The following is a 16,641-nucleotide window of genomic DNA, read 5'->3' on the forward strand; positions in this document are numbered from 1 at the left end:
AAACATTTTATAAGAGATAGCACATCTCAAGCCCAGAAAGTCTACTAGACATAGTCATATTTTGAAGGGTACGAGCGTCTTCCGTCCTCACTTCGAGCAGCTTCTTCATAGCCTGCACCCTTCCTAGTCTTTGTTTCGGGTTCATATCCCGAAGCAACTTTATATGGCCCTGTTCTGTAGGAGATATTCCGTCCTGATGCATTGTAGGAGACTGCTTTGTAACTGAAAGAGACACAAAAGATGGCATCAGCCCCTGGAGGCTCTGTAACTACCCAACATTTCACGCTGTGTTCCTGCTTGCTGTTGGATGTAAGGCAACTTTTTGCTGTGTCATCACTTGGAGCTACTCAATGAGCTCAGAGCCAACCCTTCATGGATAGGCTGCAAGTCTCTCTTTCACGTTTTTTCATAAACTTACACTTTCTTTCTTGTGAATAAATCCTCGGTTGAGCAAAGGACCTGCTTACAATAGCCAGCTACATAGGCGCACAAAGCCCTACCTGATGCAAGTCATAGCTCAGCTGATGCAATCTACATCTGCTGATGATCTGCTATGCAATTTCCAATCAAAGCCGCAAATCAAATCAAAGCAAAGTCAGGGAAGAGAAATGGTCACTTTTGAAGCATGATACAGGGTAAACAGATGTATCATCTCGATAACTTTTGTAACAGTGGTATTATGCACAAACATATCCTGTGGTGTGCTGCTTGGATGCTATGCTGACACCCAAGATTTCATGCAATACCTTTCCACGTCCACCACAGACAGGCTTACCGAGATTCTTCTGGAACCAGTCCTCTGCAAGCAAGACACATCAAAATGCCTCCTACGAGGGCCAGGCCACCTGCCACCCAGCCGACAAAGAGGGCTGAACCGAAGGTGTATCTACAAAACACAAAGACATGGCTGGTTAGTGCTGTTCCTTCTGAAACACACTGGACATTGTCATCCTCCCTTTAGCCTTGCAGAAGTTCCCATGAAGAATGTCCCAACTGAAGGCTCATCCTCCATGCTTCTTGAGCTACGTGAACAGAGTCATCCCAGCCAATTTTCCTGCACAAACTATCTGCAGTGTGGATAAGAAAGAGACTCAGTGGATCTTCCAAGTCTTGGGAGCAGACTGACATGAACCCAGAGTATGCCTTTCCTTCCACTGCAGCTCACCCTGGCCCTGAGTGAGACCTGCACTGTGGACCACCCTGAGCCAGATGAGCACCTACCTGTTCTGGACATTTTGCATTCCCTGGTAGATGTTGGCTGTGGACATCCAGAAGTTTGTGACCAGCATGTTGGCAAACACAGACACTCCAGTGATGGCACACAGACCTAAGATCAGATAGAAGTGCAAGTTGAGAACCATAGAGTAATTATGGACTCCAGCTTTTCTGGGCACCCCATGTCTTATTTGCCCTCACTGTGCCCACCAAGAACTTGGTCTTTCCTGAAACCCAATGATTCACAGCACTGGGGAGGGACTGAACAATCAGTGGTGCTTCTGCCTCAGATCCCCTTATAGCCATCACTATTGTGGTACTTCAGTGCTACAGTCTTTAACACTTCTGTCCTGAAAACAGCTTTTATTTTAGGAAGAAACACAACCCTCAGCTCACAGAGATGTGACCAAGGGCCAGGTCCACCATGGCATGTAGGTGCCCAACTGCTTGGCTATCTGAGAGTAAGAACCTTGTTTTGAAATGGGTGAACTCAACCAAGGGATGTCCCATCCCGAGTCAGACACATCGTTGTTTTAGACACCTTCTCTTTGAGAGTGCATGGTGGGCTTTTCCTTGTCCTCGTTGTCCAAATTCTCAGCCCACTGACTCAGATCCATAAAATGATAGATTTTAAGTGCAAAATTAAAGCTGTGTTACAGAATGTCATTTCCTCTGTCCAGCTTGTACTATTGTACATCTTTAAGTTGTGCTGTAAGTCTTATATCCCAGCAAAAGCAAGTGTTGTTCAACTGTAAGGATTTTAAATAAGGATATTCTCCTTTCCTTCATTAGGATATGGACTTGATTACTCAAGTTGTAAGTAGTGTTCTTAAGCATTTGCAATTTCAAGGTAGCTGGGCAACACCAGGCATTCGCGCAGCCTCTCTGAGAAACAAAGGTATTAAAAAATTACAAGTTAGGCTACCACAGCCCTGAGAGCCTTCATAAAATTATAATGTGTAAAGCCTGAGACTCTTCATAAAACTGTTATGTATAAATAAAGGATATAATAGTACATAACAACAATAGACATACAACAAATTAAGAGACGACCAGAACGGCATGAAGGCTTGCCCAGTCCTCAATTCCAGGCAACTGCAATGCCTTGCACATGAAAGACATGACACCACCCACTTACCAGCGACAATAAACATGATGCCAGAGGTCAGAGTCATGTTGGCTTTTGCAGAATCCTCCATGCTGCCGATACGTATACATTTTAGAGCAAAAATGCACACGAGGAGGCCAAGGATGCCCAGGACGATACCCACGATCATGAGGGCCCTCACAGCCTGGAACATCGCTGCAAAACAAATTGAAAAGAGCTATGCTGAGCAACCGAAATCGGATTCATCAGAGACAGGAGGTTTTTAAAGATTGTTTCTGTCTAAAAATAAAACTATTAAAGAGGAAAACCTTGAAAATATTTTGCAATTCGTTTGCTGAAAGCAATAACTATGCCTTGGAAAATAGACACTGGATTTACTCTCAGTGGTTTTTTTATGGGGCACCTCTGGGAATGTGGCTGGTTTTTGTCAACTTCTAAAAGAGTTTGAGGATTTCAACATAGTGGCCGTGGGAGCTGAGCACTGCTGGCAACCGGATGAAGGCATCAAATACCCTCCTGACTCTTCTTGGCTGGAGTAGAAAAGTAGGTAAAAAACAAAGGGAAACTTGCACGTTCTAAAATGGAGAAGGGAAGGGAAAAGGCCACACACTTAAACACCAAGACGATTTTCTAATAAGGTGACATGCTTCCCATCTCACCTGCAATTCAGTGCTGGCCCCAGACACTTCTCCTCCACACCTGGCAGAGACAGAAGGGCGGCAGGGCTGGCAGAGCACTGGGAGGGGGCAGTCGAAAGTATTTCAAGGTCTGTTGTGACTTGACTGAGACGCCTTGCAGCCTCTTCTTGACACCCCTGAGCTTTTGCAGCCCTGACTTTGAAGCTCCCTGCACATGACTGTCTGTCTTCAAGGAAGATGACATGGACTTCTGACCGACTGAGAGGTCACTCAGCCTGCCCATCACCCCTTTTGCTGAGCTGGCCAGGAAGACCTTGGTGCCCAAGGGCCCCATATGACCCAACTGGAGCCAAAGGCACTGGTGTAAGAGAGCAGAGAGTAGACCCTGATGGTCTTGCGCAGGCAGACAGAAAAGAAGGTGTTTATAAACCCTCCCCAGCAGGGCAGGAGTGGGTGCTGGGATGCCTCTGTGTGTCCTCTTTCTCACAGGGTACCATGAACCCAAGCAAAACAGCACTGGCACCATGACGCACAAGGAAGCCATCCACAGGCTGGGAATACACCACCTTCTCCCATCTGGCAGTCCCACCGGGGCTGCTGCTCTTATGACTCAATTTGCCCTTATCAGCTGATAACAAGTGCTAACGAGCCTGGGATTTTCAATCTCCCATTCATCAGCCCCCAGGTGCGAGCTCATTAGTTATTATTCATCAGAGAACAAGAAGCTGGCGGATACGCCTTATCAGCCCTCAAAGGTCGTCTGTGCAGCACCTGATGCAAAGCAGAAAGCTGCAAAGAGAAGAAAAATCACAATACTCATTTGTCTCTACAGTCACTTCCTTTGCAACTGCTTCTATTTCAGTGCAGGCAGAAGAGGCTGATACTCCAGGGCAGCATAAGATGCTACGGATCATGATGGAATGTCCTTGTCCCCAAGGCAATCCTTCATTCCTGGGATGCTTCCTACAGACCTTATAGTTCCTAGGTGCCATCACTGTGGTGTTCTCAACCCCTCAAGAAGTGACCCTAAACTGAGACCTCTCAGGGATATTGTGGGCTCCCAGGAGAGATGTTCCCTGTGCCTTGGGTGCCCATGGAAGGACAGAACAGGCAGCCCAAGCCAAGCAGCTCGTGGGATGTTGCACTTCTGCTGAATCACTGAAGTCCAAGTCTGGTGAACCTCAATTGAAAAGGAGCAAACTGCAGCTGTTGTAAAGGGGAGAGAGAGAAACACAGCAGGGGACAACAGCAAAAAATACAAAATAGTCATCAGCAGCAATTCCTCTCTCTGACTTATGCACCATGTCCACAAAGGGATAGGAAGGAGAAGAAAGCACTCCCAGGTCTGCTGCAGCATGAAGGCTCTTCCGTTGGCTCATGGGACTGAAAGTGAGAGATGTTTGGAAAGAAAGCACTGGAGTTTGAAGTGAATTTTGTCACCCCTCAGAAATCCTCTGAATTGAGCTTCTTAACAAAGTGAAAAGTGAACAACCTACTCTAGAAGGAAGGAGTGTAAGTGCTTAGACAAACAAAATAGGAGACTGTAGAAAAAAAAATTGTATCAGGAGCAGTAGGCAGCAAACAGCCCTATAGTTAAAGTCAAGCACAGAAATTACCTGCCCGTTTGCATATACATTTTGCATGATTTAAGATAACTTTGTTTTATACTTGTATGCATATGGTTGCTCATTTTGCACACCTGATTTCCACACAAAGGGATGGTGCGCACAGAAAATAGAAACAATGCAAGCACGTTCACAAAAATAAATGTCAGCAATCTGAAAGCACAGTTCCCATTGCTACATTTTTCAGGCCCAAGTGAAACAGGAAAGTTGTCTTTTCCCCCTGCATTGCTGTCAGTAGTGAGAAGTGAGTGAAATAAAACAACTTAAAGTCATCTAAACTAACATCACCTGCATTTCTCTTACTAATATAAAGTACAAAGGTGGAAATCTAACTTTATGATTTGTTATGATTGATGGAATATAGAAAGGTTAGGGGGAAAAGGAGGGGGTTAAGTTAACCAGATTCAAGCAGGGACACCCCTTCTTTAGGTTTTAAGGTTCTCATCAACTAAATGGACACATAGGGAAAATAAAACTGATACTATCTCTATGACACAACAGAAAACGCATGTGACTGTCTTGCACATTTCCTTATTCCTATATTACCTAAAAAAAATTCTATCAGAATTCTATCAGATTCTATCAGAAATAGAATCTTGGTTATGATAAACTGGCATTCAAAATGATGGTTGTCATTGCCTCATTGCTCTTTTAAAATGCAATTGCCTACACACAGTATTATAAGGAGATATATAGATATATATATAACAACATGTGAATACATAGTTTAGCAACTATTTTTTTCTTTAAAACAAATGAGCCTGTTGCAGAAGTGACCCCAAACATCAGTTTTGATCTTCCAAATGCAAAAGAAGTCACCTAGCAACCCTGAAGCTGAGTACACAGAAACACATTTATTCCATCGAAGCCCTCGGGATGGTCACAGACTTTCCTCAAAGAGCAAACACTACAGCCAACACAGCTTTCAGGGAAGAAATTTTTTCTAATATCCAATCTAAACCTCCACTGGTGCAACTTGAGGTAATTTCCTCTCGTCCCATCGGTTGCTACTTGGGAGAAGAGACCGACCCTTACCTCACTACCCCCTCCTTTCATGCTCTCTTCTGCACCAACCAACAGATGCAAAAGGTGCACAGCAGTGCTCGCTTGTATCTATTTGCGACTGTGCACCAAGAGTGAAGAACACTCTCGGGGCCGTATTTATTGCTGGCTGGCAGGGAGCAGGCACACCAGGTCACAGGGGAACACGGCGAGCCAGGCTGGCTGCTCCTCTCCCACGGGTCCTGCCAGCTCGGGAGCACTGGAATACCCTCGCACATGGTTGGGTGGGAAAAATAGCTCTTTTTGTAAAGTAAGCAAACAAGTGAGAAAGTAATACACCTCTGCAGTCTACTTCTGTAAGCACTAAAACTCCTCAGGAAACTTGCAGTGACTGAGCACACCTTTCCTCTTCTCACTCTTCCTACAGGCAGATTTCTTCAATTATAGTTTTCTCTTTGGCAAAAAATTAATATTTCAATCAGATTCTGTAGAAATCTTTATTCAGGTTTCAATGCAAAATTACATGCAGCTGTTTTCCTGGTGTTTTGCTTCAAAGGGACAGAATATCTGTGAGTTTAAACATACCCATTCTCCCCACGTTGGTGGAGCTGTGCAGATTTATGCCAGCAATGGGGGCTGAACCTGTAACTCTGATCAGAGATCACCTACACACACTCCAAGTTGTAACCTCCACTGAGTAAAGTTATTATTTTGGTAACAAATATGCACATATTTTTATGCTCATACACTGAGTAGCCTGGAAATTTTATTCCACGCAAAGTACTCTGATATCTGATCCTGATTTGAATGAAAAATGTGCAGGAGAACTCCTGGGTTAAATCTGGTGCATCTTTTGCCCCTACCTGGCAGCCCGAGAATGGTGAAATACGGCCGGCACTCTGTAAAGCCAGAGCTCTGCCGCACGCAGCTCCTCCACAGTCCCTGATACTGGAAGACAGCCGTGACCGGATTATCATACAAGTCCTGTGTGCTCCACATATCCATGGAAGTGGACACGATGCACCCTGCAACACCCAGCGATGAAACGATGAACCCCATCACCTGACAGATGGTCGTGGACATGGTGTCTCCCTCAGAGAGAGGAGGCGAGACAGCCCTGATGAAGCCGCAGACCAAATGGGAGCACCAAAGTCCTCTTGACTGAGCCACCAGAACTGCAGCAGCTCTTATCAGATGCTTTCCATTGAGCGGTGTGTTTGCTCAAAGTGTTTTTGCAAGATAGTCCAGTTTCACTCTTGCTGGGTAGGTTTGTGCTGGCAGATATGAGCTTTTGTCCTTTAGAAGTGCTTGTCCTTCCCCAGCTAAGCAGCCATGCTCCATCAAGTGTTGGGCAACCCACTTGGAATATGCGCCGTCCTCCCACCGAAACCCATTGGGCTTCTCCTACGTGCTTGGCACGGTGCAAACATGCAGAGAGGGGCAGAGGGAAGGACCATGTTCTCAGGTGAACTCAGCACTCAGCCCAAGTCACCACCAAGGGGAAGAAGATCTGCCATCAGGCCAAGATAGTGACATCTCTACACCCGGCCACCCATGCAGGTGTCCATACAAGAGGCACAGTGACAGATTGGGATGCCAGTGGTGAGCTCTGCAGGAGGATGCAGGGCCATCAGCTCAATCCAGGGAACAAACAGGGACATCTGACATCCACAAAGCAAGGACATCTGCTCCAACTTGGAGCATCACCAAGGTTGCCTTGGATGCTGACCATGGTACAACCCAGGGCACTGAGCCAAGAGTTCCAAACTGATCAAGCAAAGATCCTGCAACCCTGCTCTCCTCCCACCCACATCCCCATCGCCTGTCATGTGGCTCCACTGAAACCCGCATGGGGAGAAGGAGAGAGAGGGCACAGGGACTGTTTGGAAAGTACCTTTTTACAGGTGCTTGCCTATATTGGCTGCGGGGATGCTCCTGGAAAAAGGGATGAGGGATATAAAAATTAGGAAAGAATATAAAAAATAGGGAGATATAAAAATCTGCCTGGTTGTGAAGCCGTGTGAAAGCCACCAAAAAGAGAGGGGAGACTGATTTCTGTGGATGGATGAGTTACAATGGGGTTATTACACAGTAGCTATTGCTTCTGCCTTCTGGAGAACCACCACCAAGGACACCCCTTTTGATCTTGTGGGTGTGCAGCAAGCTGATGGGCAGCAGAGAGAAATGGATTCTGCTGTGTCAGCCAGAGCACAAATCACTTGTTTAGAGGCCACAAATCACAGCCACCCTTGTGGGTCAGGCACAAGATGTCTTTACTTCCAGCAATTTTATTCAAATTTAACCATTTCCACCAGCTTTGGTAAGTTTATACCAGGGGAAGGGCTACCTCCAACATATCTTAAAGTCAGAAGTCACCAGCAAAAATAAAACTGTGAACAAAAGTGAGCCTTCAAGAACCAGAAGTGGTAAGAGGTGCTCACCCTCAGCAAGGGAGAGGGCTTGCTGACTAACAACCCTCATCTTCCATAATGCTTAGTGATAAATCAGGACTGAGGAGGATATAGAAGCTGAGAGGACAGTAAGTGTTAAAACAAGCCCAGTGGCCACGTCTCCATCCCATTTTCCACTGTCCCACAGCCAGAATTGTGTTCCAGTCCAGAAAAGCTGGTTGCACCCAAGTCCTGATGCTCCTCGCAGCTCTGCAGGACTCCTTTCCTTCTTCATGTCCCAAGACTTGCCACCTCCTTGCCATCTAGTGGTAGGAAGCCACATCACTTTTTCCAGGCTAGACCACTTCAAACCACCTCCCAGGGACAGATATTCCTCTGGGATATAACCCCTGTTCCCAAGGGTGGTATGACCCTGCAGGGCTGCACAGAAAAATGGACTCATGAACTGGTCACCATCAAAAATAACCCCTGGGGAGGAAAAAGGATAAGAGGTGGTGCTGAGCAATACAAAGGGAAAACTTTTTTTTTCCAGAATTTTTTTCCCAAAACCCTCTACTACTTTTTAAATTACTGTTTTTCCTGCTAACTTGGACACCTGGGTGGTTGCACGGATACAAGCAGAGGTGGCCCTCCCATGCACCGTGCCCACATGTTTGCTTTGCCGGGAAGGGAGCCACCACCCCTTCCTCTCACCCTTTCTGCTCGTTTCAGCTGCATGCAGCTGAAGCAGCTTTTCAAGCCAATAGAGACCTTCTCTTCTCGTCCTCTTCCCCCTCCACCATTTCACAGCCCCAAGCCCCATTGCTCCCACCAACACACCTAATGGAAAGAGGGCCATCCTGTGGATTGCACCTAATTGTGCCCAAAGCTGGAGTCTGCCACCCAGGCAACCTTTCCTTGGGGTTATAGTTTTCTCCTGTTGATAGGAGATGCCACTTCTCATCATTCTTCTTACTCAGGGCCATCAAAACCCCAGAGCAATGGTGGAGCAATCAAAAAATGTCATCAGCAGTCTCCAGGTGTGCAAGAAAGCCCAAGTGAACCAGTCTGTCTTTGATTTTGAGGGTCAGATTGAATCATATCTCTAAAAGAGGATAAACCAGCATGAGGCTGTATATTCACCCTCACCCCACCCCTCCCCCCCCAAAAAAATCCTCATGTGTCCTCCCCCAAAAAATGGAGCTCAGAAAGGAAATTCAGTCACAAGAATCATGCTGTAGTCCTTATCTAAGAGGCAAACAAGCACCCAACCATGCTCAGCACTCCAGATATTTTTGTCTTTGAAGGATTATCGTGTTTTGGGGGAGTTCCATTTGCTCATCCCCAAGAATATTGCCTAAGGTGCTATCCAGCCATCCCAACATTAGCTGCTTACCATTTTTCAGCTCTGATTAGCATCTCACCTATAAATAGTGAGAAGTCAAAGCTCCCACAGATGCCTTCCTCAGTGGTTGGTTGAAGTAATGTTCTAGAGAAAAAGCCACAAACTTGTTTCCATCCCATCCCTTCCCCTAGTCCATATTCTCTGCCTTTCCAAAATATTTATGTTTTAAGCTTATTTTTAGTAGTTGTTTCTGAGCCACTCATTAAAGGAAAAAATAAATTTCCCTTTTCAAAAAACTCCTCACCCCATTTTCCCATCACCCCAATGACAGAAGATCACCTGGGAGTTTTATCTAAACTGTTGGCTCAGAGCACAACCTGAAGAGTGATTGGGTGAAAGGATAGCTCTAGAGCATGTCTAAACATCTTTACCACAACCTGATGCTCATTTCCAGCCACCCTGGTATATGTCTACAGCCAAGAGTGATTGAAGGATGGAGATCTCTCTCCAAGCACGAGCCTGTTGCTCCAGCAAGGTGGGTGAATGCTTGGGCCAGAGGGCTCGCCACGCCACGTGGTGATGCTGAGCACTATCTAAGGAAGGGACACGGTGGGGAGACAGCTCTTACAAAGGCCAAGCTCCCTCACCAAGGAGTGGAGAACACAGCTCCCACTGTAAGTATTGGGACATCTCCAGTAGTTTACCCAAACTAGGAAAAGGAAGGGTGCTTTGTGACCGCTCCCCTCTGCAACCTTTATTTCAGCTCATACTTGCTTTATCTACCCAGGCGTTGACTCTATATTATCTCAAAAGTGTTCACTGGGCCCATTGCAACTCCTGAATGTTATCACCGCCTCTCCCAGAAAATCACCTACAGCTCATGTTTACTTTAAAATTTGCAAATATAGCTCACACCCTACCAGTCAATTCCAGCTTGTTCAGACCGAAACAAAGCAAACCCACCCTTCTGTTTCTGACCCTCCATTTCTGTAAGGACCATAGCCTCCAGGTTTGTGTGGTCCACCAGGTCATAGCACAAGAAGGGCTGACTGGTCTTTCTGAAACTCAATGCGGAAAGGGGGTCATCAAAGCCTCCCATCCCAGCTCAGACCCACTCTACTCCATTGGTCTTGAGGTGCTCCAGTGAGGCCTTCAAGGTCCCTCAGAAGATCTGAGGTGCATGAAGCTGAATTCTTCCATCATGCCTATGAGCTGTAGCCCAGCCCCAAATCTCCACAGCATCTTGCCATTTCCCTCCATTCCTCCTTTTCTGGTCCTCAGCCCAGAGCCTAAAGGATTAGTTTTCATGTCTCTTGTCCTTTCATGTTGTTAGGGCACAAGATAGCAGCAAGGATCTGATGCATGCATCTAGCTTCCCAATGTCCCCCACAGGGCTCTCTGCCACCTCTCCTCACCCTGATTGTCACTAGGGATTGGGGTGGCCAAGACCTCTCTAAGGGTCTCACATTAGCTCTTTCCCCATCCCCACACCTCCTTCAGCTCCTGCTGCAAGTGCAAACACAGTGTAGCCTCACATTTACCCTTGGTAGGTCGTGTCAAGTCTCCAGCCTAAACCCTTCTGTGCACAAAACTTGGTCTTAAAAGGCTTTAAGCAGGTTACAGCAGTTGCCTGCAGACACTTCAAAATTTGGAGCCAAAATGACTGGGTTAAAGAATTTTTAGTAGCAAGCAGAGCTTGGAAGAGACTTTGCCATGGCCATCACCAGTGAAGGATCATGACAAAGAAATTAGCAGACTCCATCCTTACAAGCTTTGGCCAAAAAGGAGTTCCAGGGAGCAGAGATGCTGTTGCTCTGACCAGGGGGCTGTCCTTTCTCCAAAATCTCCAGAGCAAGGATTTTACATAAAATATATCAGTTGTATGAAAGAAAGAAAACCTTGTCAAAACATCACTGATACAGAAGAAAAAAAATCCAGAGACCCCAACATCAAGACTTCCCAGACGTGAATTCTCCTTGGGGAACATCTACTCATCTCTGCTACTCTGAACCAGCAAAACCAAAAGCAGTTGTTTTATGCAGAGTTTTGACAGTCATGATTACATTCCCATTTTTACTCTGACTTCTCTAGCAACAAATACCCCTTTACCAGTTGCAGAAGTTTAACAGGGTGCTTTCAGATTTTCAAAGTTTGACATTGGAAAAGTAAAAATATTCTTATTTTTCAAGTCACCAGCCTTTTGTTCCATGGCAGAGAGATGCCTCAGCCTTTCACAAAAGGGTCAAAAGGGGTTTTGACTTGAGAACAAAATGTCCTTTCACAAATGGCTGGACTGCTCTGGCTGAAGAGGTCTGGAAATAAGAGACCAAGACAGACAACAGGGAAACTACCGCCTATGTTATTGTAGTTTAGCAAACTTATAAGTAGCTGAAAAATGCTCCTTTTAGCAGAAAGTGCCTTGTGACTTCCGCACGAGGTAAAACTACCAGCCTTGATAGAGCTCAGTCTATTATTTGTGTGTTCACATTCAGATCGTGTCCTCCAGACAATCACAGTAAGGTCTGTTGGCCAAGCAGCAAAAATAATAAGAGAAAGCAAAATCAGAGCTTAGTTCTCAAGTGACATATTTCACCAGAGACTGACTGCTTGTAGCTGAGCAGCGAGGGGGAGAGCCATAAACTACCTGTGTTATTTCTCATTTTCATCTATTATCTTGATTTTTCCTCAATCTATTTGAAATTAAAATTCTCTACCAAATTGAAGATAGATGATGGGCAAGACAAGTTTAATCTTTGCTATGGGAGCCAGGGACTGAGGAAAAAAAATCCTTGGAAACCAGAACTTCACTGATGTACTCAGGTCACCTCGCTGCTTTGCTAGGGTCCTATTATTTTTATTCACTCCGGCACTATTGTTCCCAATATAAATTGCCATTGTCAGAATAATAAATAGGGCTTTATAATGGAAATGCTGACAAACCATTAACTATGGTGTGGTTAGCAAGGGGGGTTTAATGGAGATCAAGGTGCAGCACAGTTAAAATAAACACTGGGATGATCTGCCTAAATAATATCTTAGCAAATTAATAATTTTATCTTTAGCATCATTTTCCTCCCACCCACCTCTGGTTGGGATACAGTTGCCCTTTGCTGTGGGAAGAAATGCCTGTAGGAGCAGACAAAATCAGGAGACAGAGCCAATCTATAAAGGAGAGCAGTGGGGTGCTTGTTTTAGCACTAGCTTCTCCAGAGACTGGAAGTGTCAGACGATATATAACAGGAGGGAAAAGCGGGGCTGACTTCAGAAGAGCAAGCCTTGTTCATTAAAAAGAAAGGAGTTTAAAAAAAAGTCCACCTCACTTTGTAGGGCAGTGCTGATAGCACCAGTCACAAAAAACATCTTGACAGGACAAAAAGCACATAAATATTCATGTATGTGCATGCCGGTGGGGACAGCACCCACTCTCCAACACCACTGAGGAAGAGGGCAGCAACTTTAAGGGGTTCAGGGTTCCACACACCTTTATTTTTAAAGGTTGTGCTTTATTCTTTTGGTTTATTGGGGTTTTTTTAAATCCCTTTTTGTAGGCAACTGCAATAGCCCAGCAAACACACATGGTAGCTCCACTCTAAGGTGACCAGTTCATCAGAAATCTTGACTAAATGGATAGGATGTTCATTTCTGTCCATAACTGGGAGGGAGCTGCAGAGCTCACTGGATGTAGCTGGGAAGGGTCAGACTCCTCTTCCGCAGCCCATCTGCTAAATGAAGGATATCCGTCCCCCAAACATTGCTGTGTATTTTCATTTTTGGAAATTAATACCCACCTTACACCAGTCTGGAGGCTTGGGAATTACAAAAAAAACTGCTCTAGCTGTTCACTGTAATGTTGAGGTTAGCAACAGAGGTATTTTGAAAGAACAAAAATAATCCCAAATATCAAGTTTTCTGGTTTCTTCAAAGATTAAAGTAGTTCCCAGAGCTGAACACTTGAAAAGTTTAACTGCTTATTTTGCAGGGCTCCATTTTCTGTAATTTTAAACTTACAGAGCTGAAGAACTGAGGAAGTTGGGCAGAGTGTGATGGGTCTACATGTGCATGGGGAGAATTTGCTTTTCACACCTCCATTTTCTGCTTATACGGCAACTTGAACCTTTTTACCTATAAGCAATTATTGTGCTGGTGTCAAGTTGTACTGACCTGTCCTGCACACCTTTTCCCTTGGTGAAACTGCTCGGCTTTGTGACTATGCATAGATATGAGCCCTGCCCAGACATCCACTTTCAGGGGATGTGCTAGGGGCTGCACAACCAGATGCCCAGGCAGGATCAGGCCCGTGTCCTTCTAAAAAAAATCCATGTTGGCACCCCAGAGGCCATGGGAACAAGTGGAAAGCATTCAAAGCCATGGTCCCAGAAAGAGGATGATGCTCATGGGCATCGCCGGCGGCCACGCTGACACTGGACATTGGTTGACATGGATGAGTGACATGGAAATAGCTTCTCAAGGGGGGAAACTCCTCTCCTTCTGGGGTCTGGGGCCACAGCTGCATGGGGTTATACTGGTTTGGTCTGTGCAGAGGTAGACCACTTGTGAAAGATGCAATTTTTGTGGACAATGCTTAGTTCTGCGTGTTTGGGAAATGCCTTTTTGAAGAAGTTGTGGAACGATTTGCTGATACAATGGGCTTCTTCTCTCCATTATTGCTGTGTCAAAGCACAGGGGCTCGATGGATATAACAGCCTAAGTGCCTTTTTTCTCACTGTATTAAGGCAAGAAGAAAACCCAGATAATCCTGTTGTAACCTAATTGTTTGCACCCCTAGATACTCTGGGCACAGCCAGGACAGGGATGATACCCGTGGAAGAAAAAAAACTGGAACCAAAGGAGAATTAGGGAGAAATCCAGGCTGGTGTTGTTAGCCCGTACAGAAATGCAGTGAGCTGAACTGTGACATATCCTCTTAGGAAAGGATCTTCTCTGATGCCAAGAATATTAGTGGTTTCTGATGGAAAGCCATGCACAGCCATGCTGCTGGGATAGCAGTGTATACCCAAGCCACCCACAGGACACAAATCAGCCCACGGAGCAGCCACTGCCACAGGCGTGTTGTCTGGACAACACCGCAGCAACATGATGCATAATCAGCTGTAATGAGTTTTGCTGAACTTCATCTTGTCCATGGGAGGGGATTGACCTGTCATCCAAACAGGGGGAACACCTGAGGTCCCTTTTGGCTAAAACTCGGGTTCCACGCTCTGCACCAAAAACCACCCATCACCATCGCTCATGCATGGCTTCTGGCAGGTGCCTGTGGCTCTGCCCTCCCACCCCTCTGCCCTCGCGCCCAGCAAGCCCTACCTGGCAGCCCCAGGATGGTGAAGTAGCCGCGGCATTCAGTGAAGCCAGAGCTTTCCCGGACACATGTGCGCCAGAGGCCCTGGTAGTTGAACACTGCTGTAACGGGGTTGTTGTACAGGTCTTGGGTGCTCCACTGGTCCATGCAGGTGGACGCAATGATGCCTCCTATTCCTAAAGCGGCCACCACAAAGCCCATGGACTGGCATACTGTCACAGACATGGCGGCAAGCTCTCGCTAGGCAGGTCCTCAGTGCACACAAGCCTCCACAAGCTGGGTCTGGGGCAGGCAGCCAGGGTAGAAGGGACTTTTACCTGGAGGCACAGCCTACGTCACGGACGGGAGTCAGGAGAGGTCTGGTCTGCACCATACAGACCTACGCTTTCCCTTTATCTGTTTCGGTGAGATAATTTTCCTCGCTCGGTACCAAGAGCCGTTTGTTAGGCACGGCGCGAACGCCTTGCTCTCTGTTTACCTTCTCCCTCTGGGCAGAGGTGCAGCCGACATGGGACAGATGGGGACCAGTGGGTCCCTCTGAAACCGCCGCAGGACAGTTTCTGCAGAAACGACTGTGTGCCACAGGAGACCAGACTCAGAGATGCTTAAATCACACAAAACAGATAAAAATTATGGAGAGCCTAATGGCTCCCTAATGGCCTATGGGATGATGTTTTCAAGCCAAGTTGAGAGGCATTTCTTAGTATGCCTCTATCTGGGGATGTTTGCTCAACCCAAACATTTACAGTATAAAAAAGGACAGCATATAGCAAAGGACAGTGCACCCACATTCAGATGGACCTCACTGCTTGGTGAGCTCAGGCTGGGAGCCCATGGGGAAAGGCAGCAGTTGCTGAAGAGTGAATGGTGTGAACTTGCTGTTTGCTGTGGTAGGACCAAGTCTGGCAGGCAGACCAAGGGAAAACAAACAAACAAACAAAGCTATTGCTTTATCCCCCTCATCCAAATATGAATTTGGACTTGTTTAGATGGACAAAGAATGAGAGTAAGGCAGACATATTGTTATGAATTAGTGTAAGACAAGAATGCCTAAGAAACCCGACATTATTACAGATAATCACTTTGTTGGGTAATGTCTTTTTGGTCCATTCTGCTACATCCCTCACCACTTCCTTCCTAGCCCAGTTTTCCACCGGTGCCAAGCTGTTTGTGTTTGGGAAGTAGAATGGGATGTTGCTAGAGATCTGCTGTTCATGGGAGGGAGGAGATGATGAGCCCTGTTGCAGCAGTGCCAGACTCACACACGGAATGTGGAGGGTCCAGGAAGGGATCTTCAGAAGGAGTGGAGCCCAGCGGGGTGACATTTAGGTGTTGAAAGGCCATCAGGGAGCACGAAGAACTGGACCACTATCATCAGGCTACATTCACCCTTGCTCAAGGACCACTGGGTCTCTCCTAAGATGCTTGGTCTCAAGTTTAGGTGGACTTCCCTGTGAAACTGCTTCTGAAGAAGATCCAACCTATGGTGTGAACACGGTTGGCTCCTAGGGATTATTTTGTTTCTGCATTTTTTTTAAAGAACCAAGCAAGCTGGAAGGGACCTTGGAAAGTCATCCAGTCCATTCCCACACCCAGAGCAGAGCAACTCGACTTCTTATAAAGCTCTGACCCACCATCGGAGAGCATCCGTGAGGGGGATGTTCCTCTCACTCGAGATAATTTAACCCAGTCTCTCAAAAATCAGTTCTGAAAATTTTAGGCTTAATGCTGAAGTTTGTTACACATCATTTACGAAAAGTAATGCCTGAAAGTAAACAGCAAACAGGGAAAATACAACCACATGTTTCTCACTAACAGTCTTCTTCTTTAAACATTTTTTTCTTTCCCCAGAAGAACAGTATTGGTGATTCATGTACACTTCCATAATTCACTCTCTCCCATACCCTTTTTTGGACAGTGTGATACCCAGTCCTGGTGACACACCTTACCTACTGCATGTGGTGGCTGTGATTACTCTCGGTATTGGTCAACATAGCTTAA

The 16,641-nt window shown here is 46.1% G+C and overlaps 1 protein-coding gene across 2 annotated transcripts; it reads right to left on the reverse strand.

Moving 5' to 3' along the window:
* Positions 1-44: 44 nt before the first annotated feature.
* CLDN18 (claudin 18) lies at positions 45-14,865 on the reverse strand. 2 transcript variants are annotated; one of them, XM_010180835.1, is made up of 5 exons: positions 14,646-14,865; positions 2,354-2,518; positions 1,222-1,327; positions 776-886; positions 45-222 (listed from the first exon to the last, which is right to left on the reverse strand). In XM_010180835.1, exons 1-5 carry the CDS (start codon positions 14,863-14,865, stop codon positions 45-47), a joined length of 780 nt encoding a protein of 259 aa, XP_010179137.1. The 2 variants fall into 2 exon arrangements, with proteins under 2 accessions (XP_010179137.1, XP_010179136.1); XM_010180834.1 differs by lacking the exon at positions 14,646-14,865 and adding an exon at positions 6,452-6,671.
* Between the last annotated feature and the right edge of the window lie 1,776 nt (positions 14,866-16,641).

The sequence above is a fragment of the Mesitornis unicolor genome, unplaced genomic scaffold, assembly GCF_000695765.1.
Source record: "Mesitornis unicolor isolate BGI_N332 unplaced genomic scaffold, ASM69576v1 scaffold4753, whole genome shotgun sequence".
Taxonomy (NCBI): Eukaryota; Metazoa; Chordata; class Aves; order Mesitornithiformes; family Mesitornithidae; genus Mesitornis; species Mesitornis unicolor.

What these genes read in the sequence shown, in the direction of transcription:
- CLDN18 (XM_010180835.1), bottom strand. Translation starts at nt 14,865, where the DNA reads ATGTCTGTGACAGTATGCCAGTCCATGGGCTTTGTGGTGGCCGCTTTA. An exon ending in CACCATCCTGGGGCTGCCAG is followed by an intron (nt 2,519 to 14,645) that starts GTAGGGCTTGCT and finishes TTTGTTTTGCAG; the next exon opens with CGATGTTCCAGGCTGTGAGG. An exon ending in ATGCAAAATGTCCAGAACAG is followed by an intron (nt 887 to 1,221) that starts GTAGGTGCTCAT and finishes TGTGTTTTGTAG; the next exon opens with ATACACCTTCGGTTCAGCCC.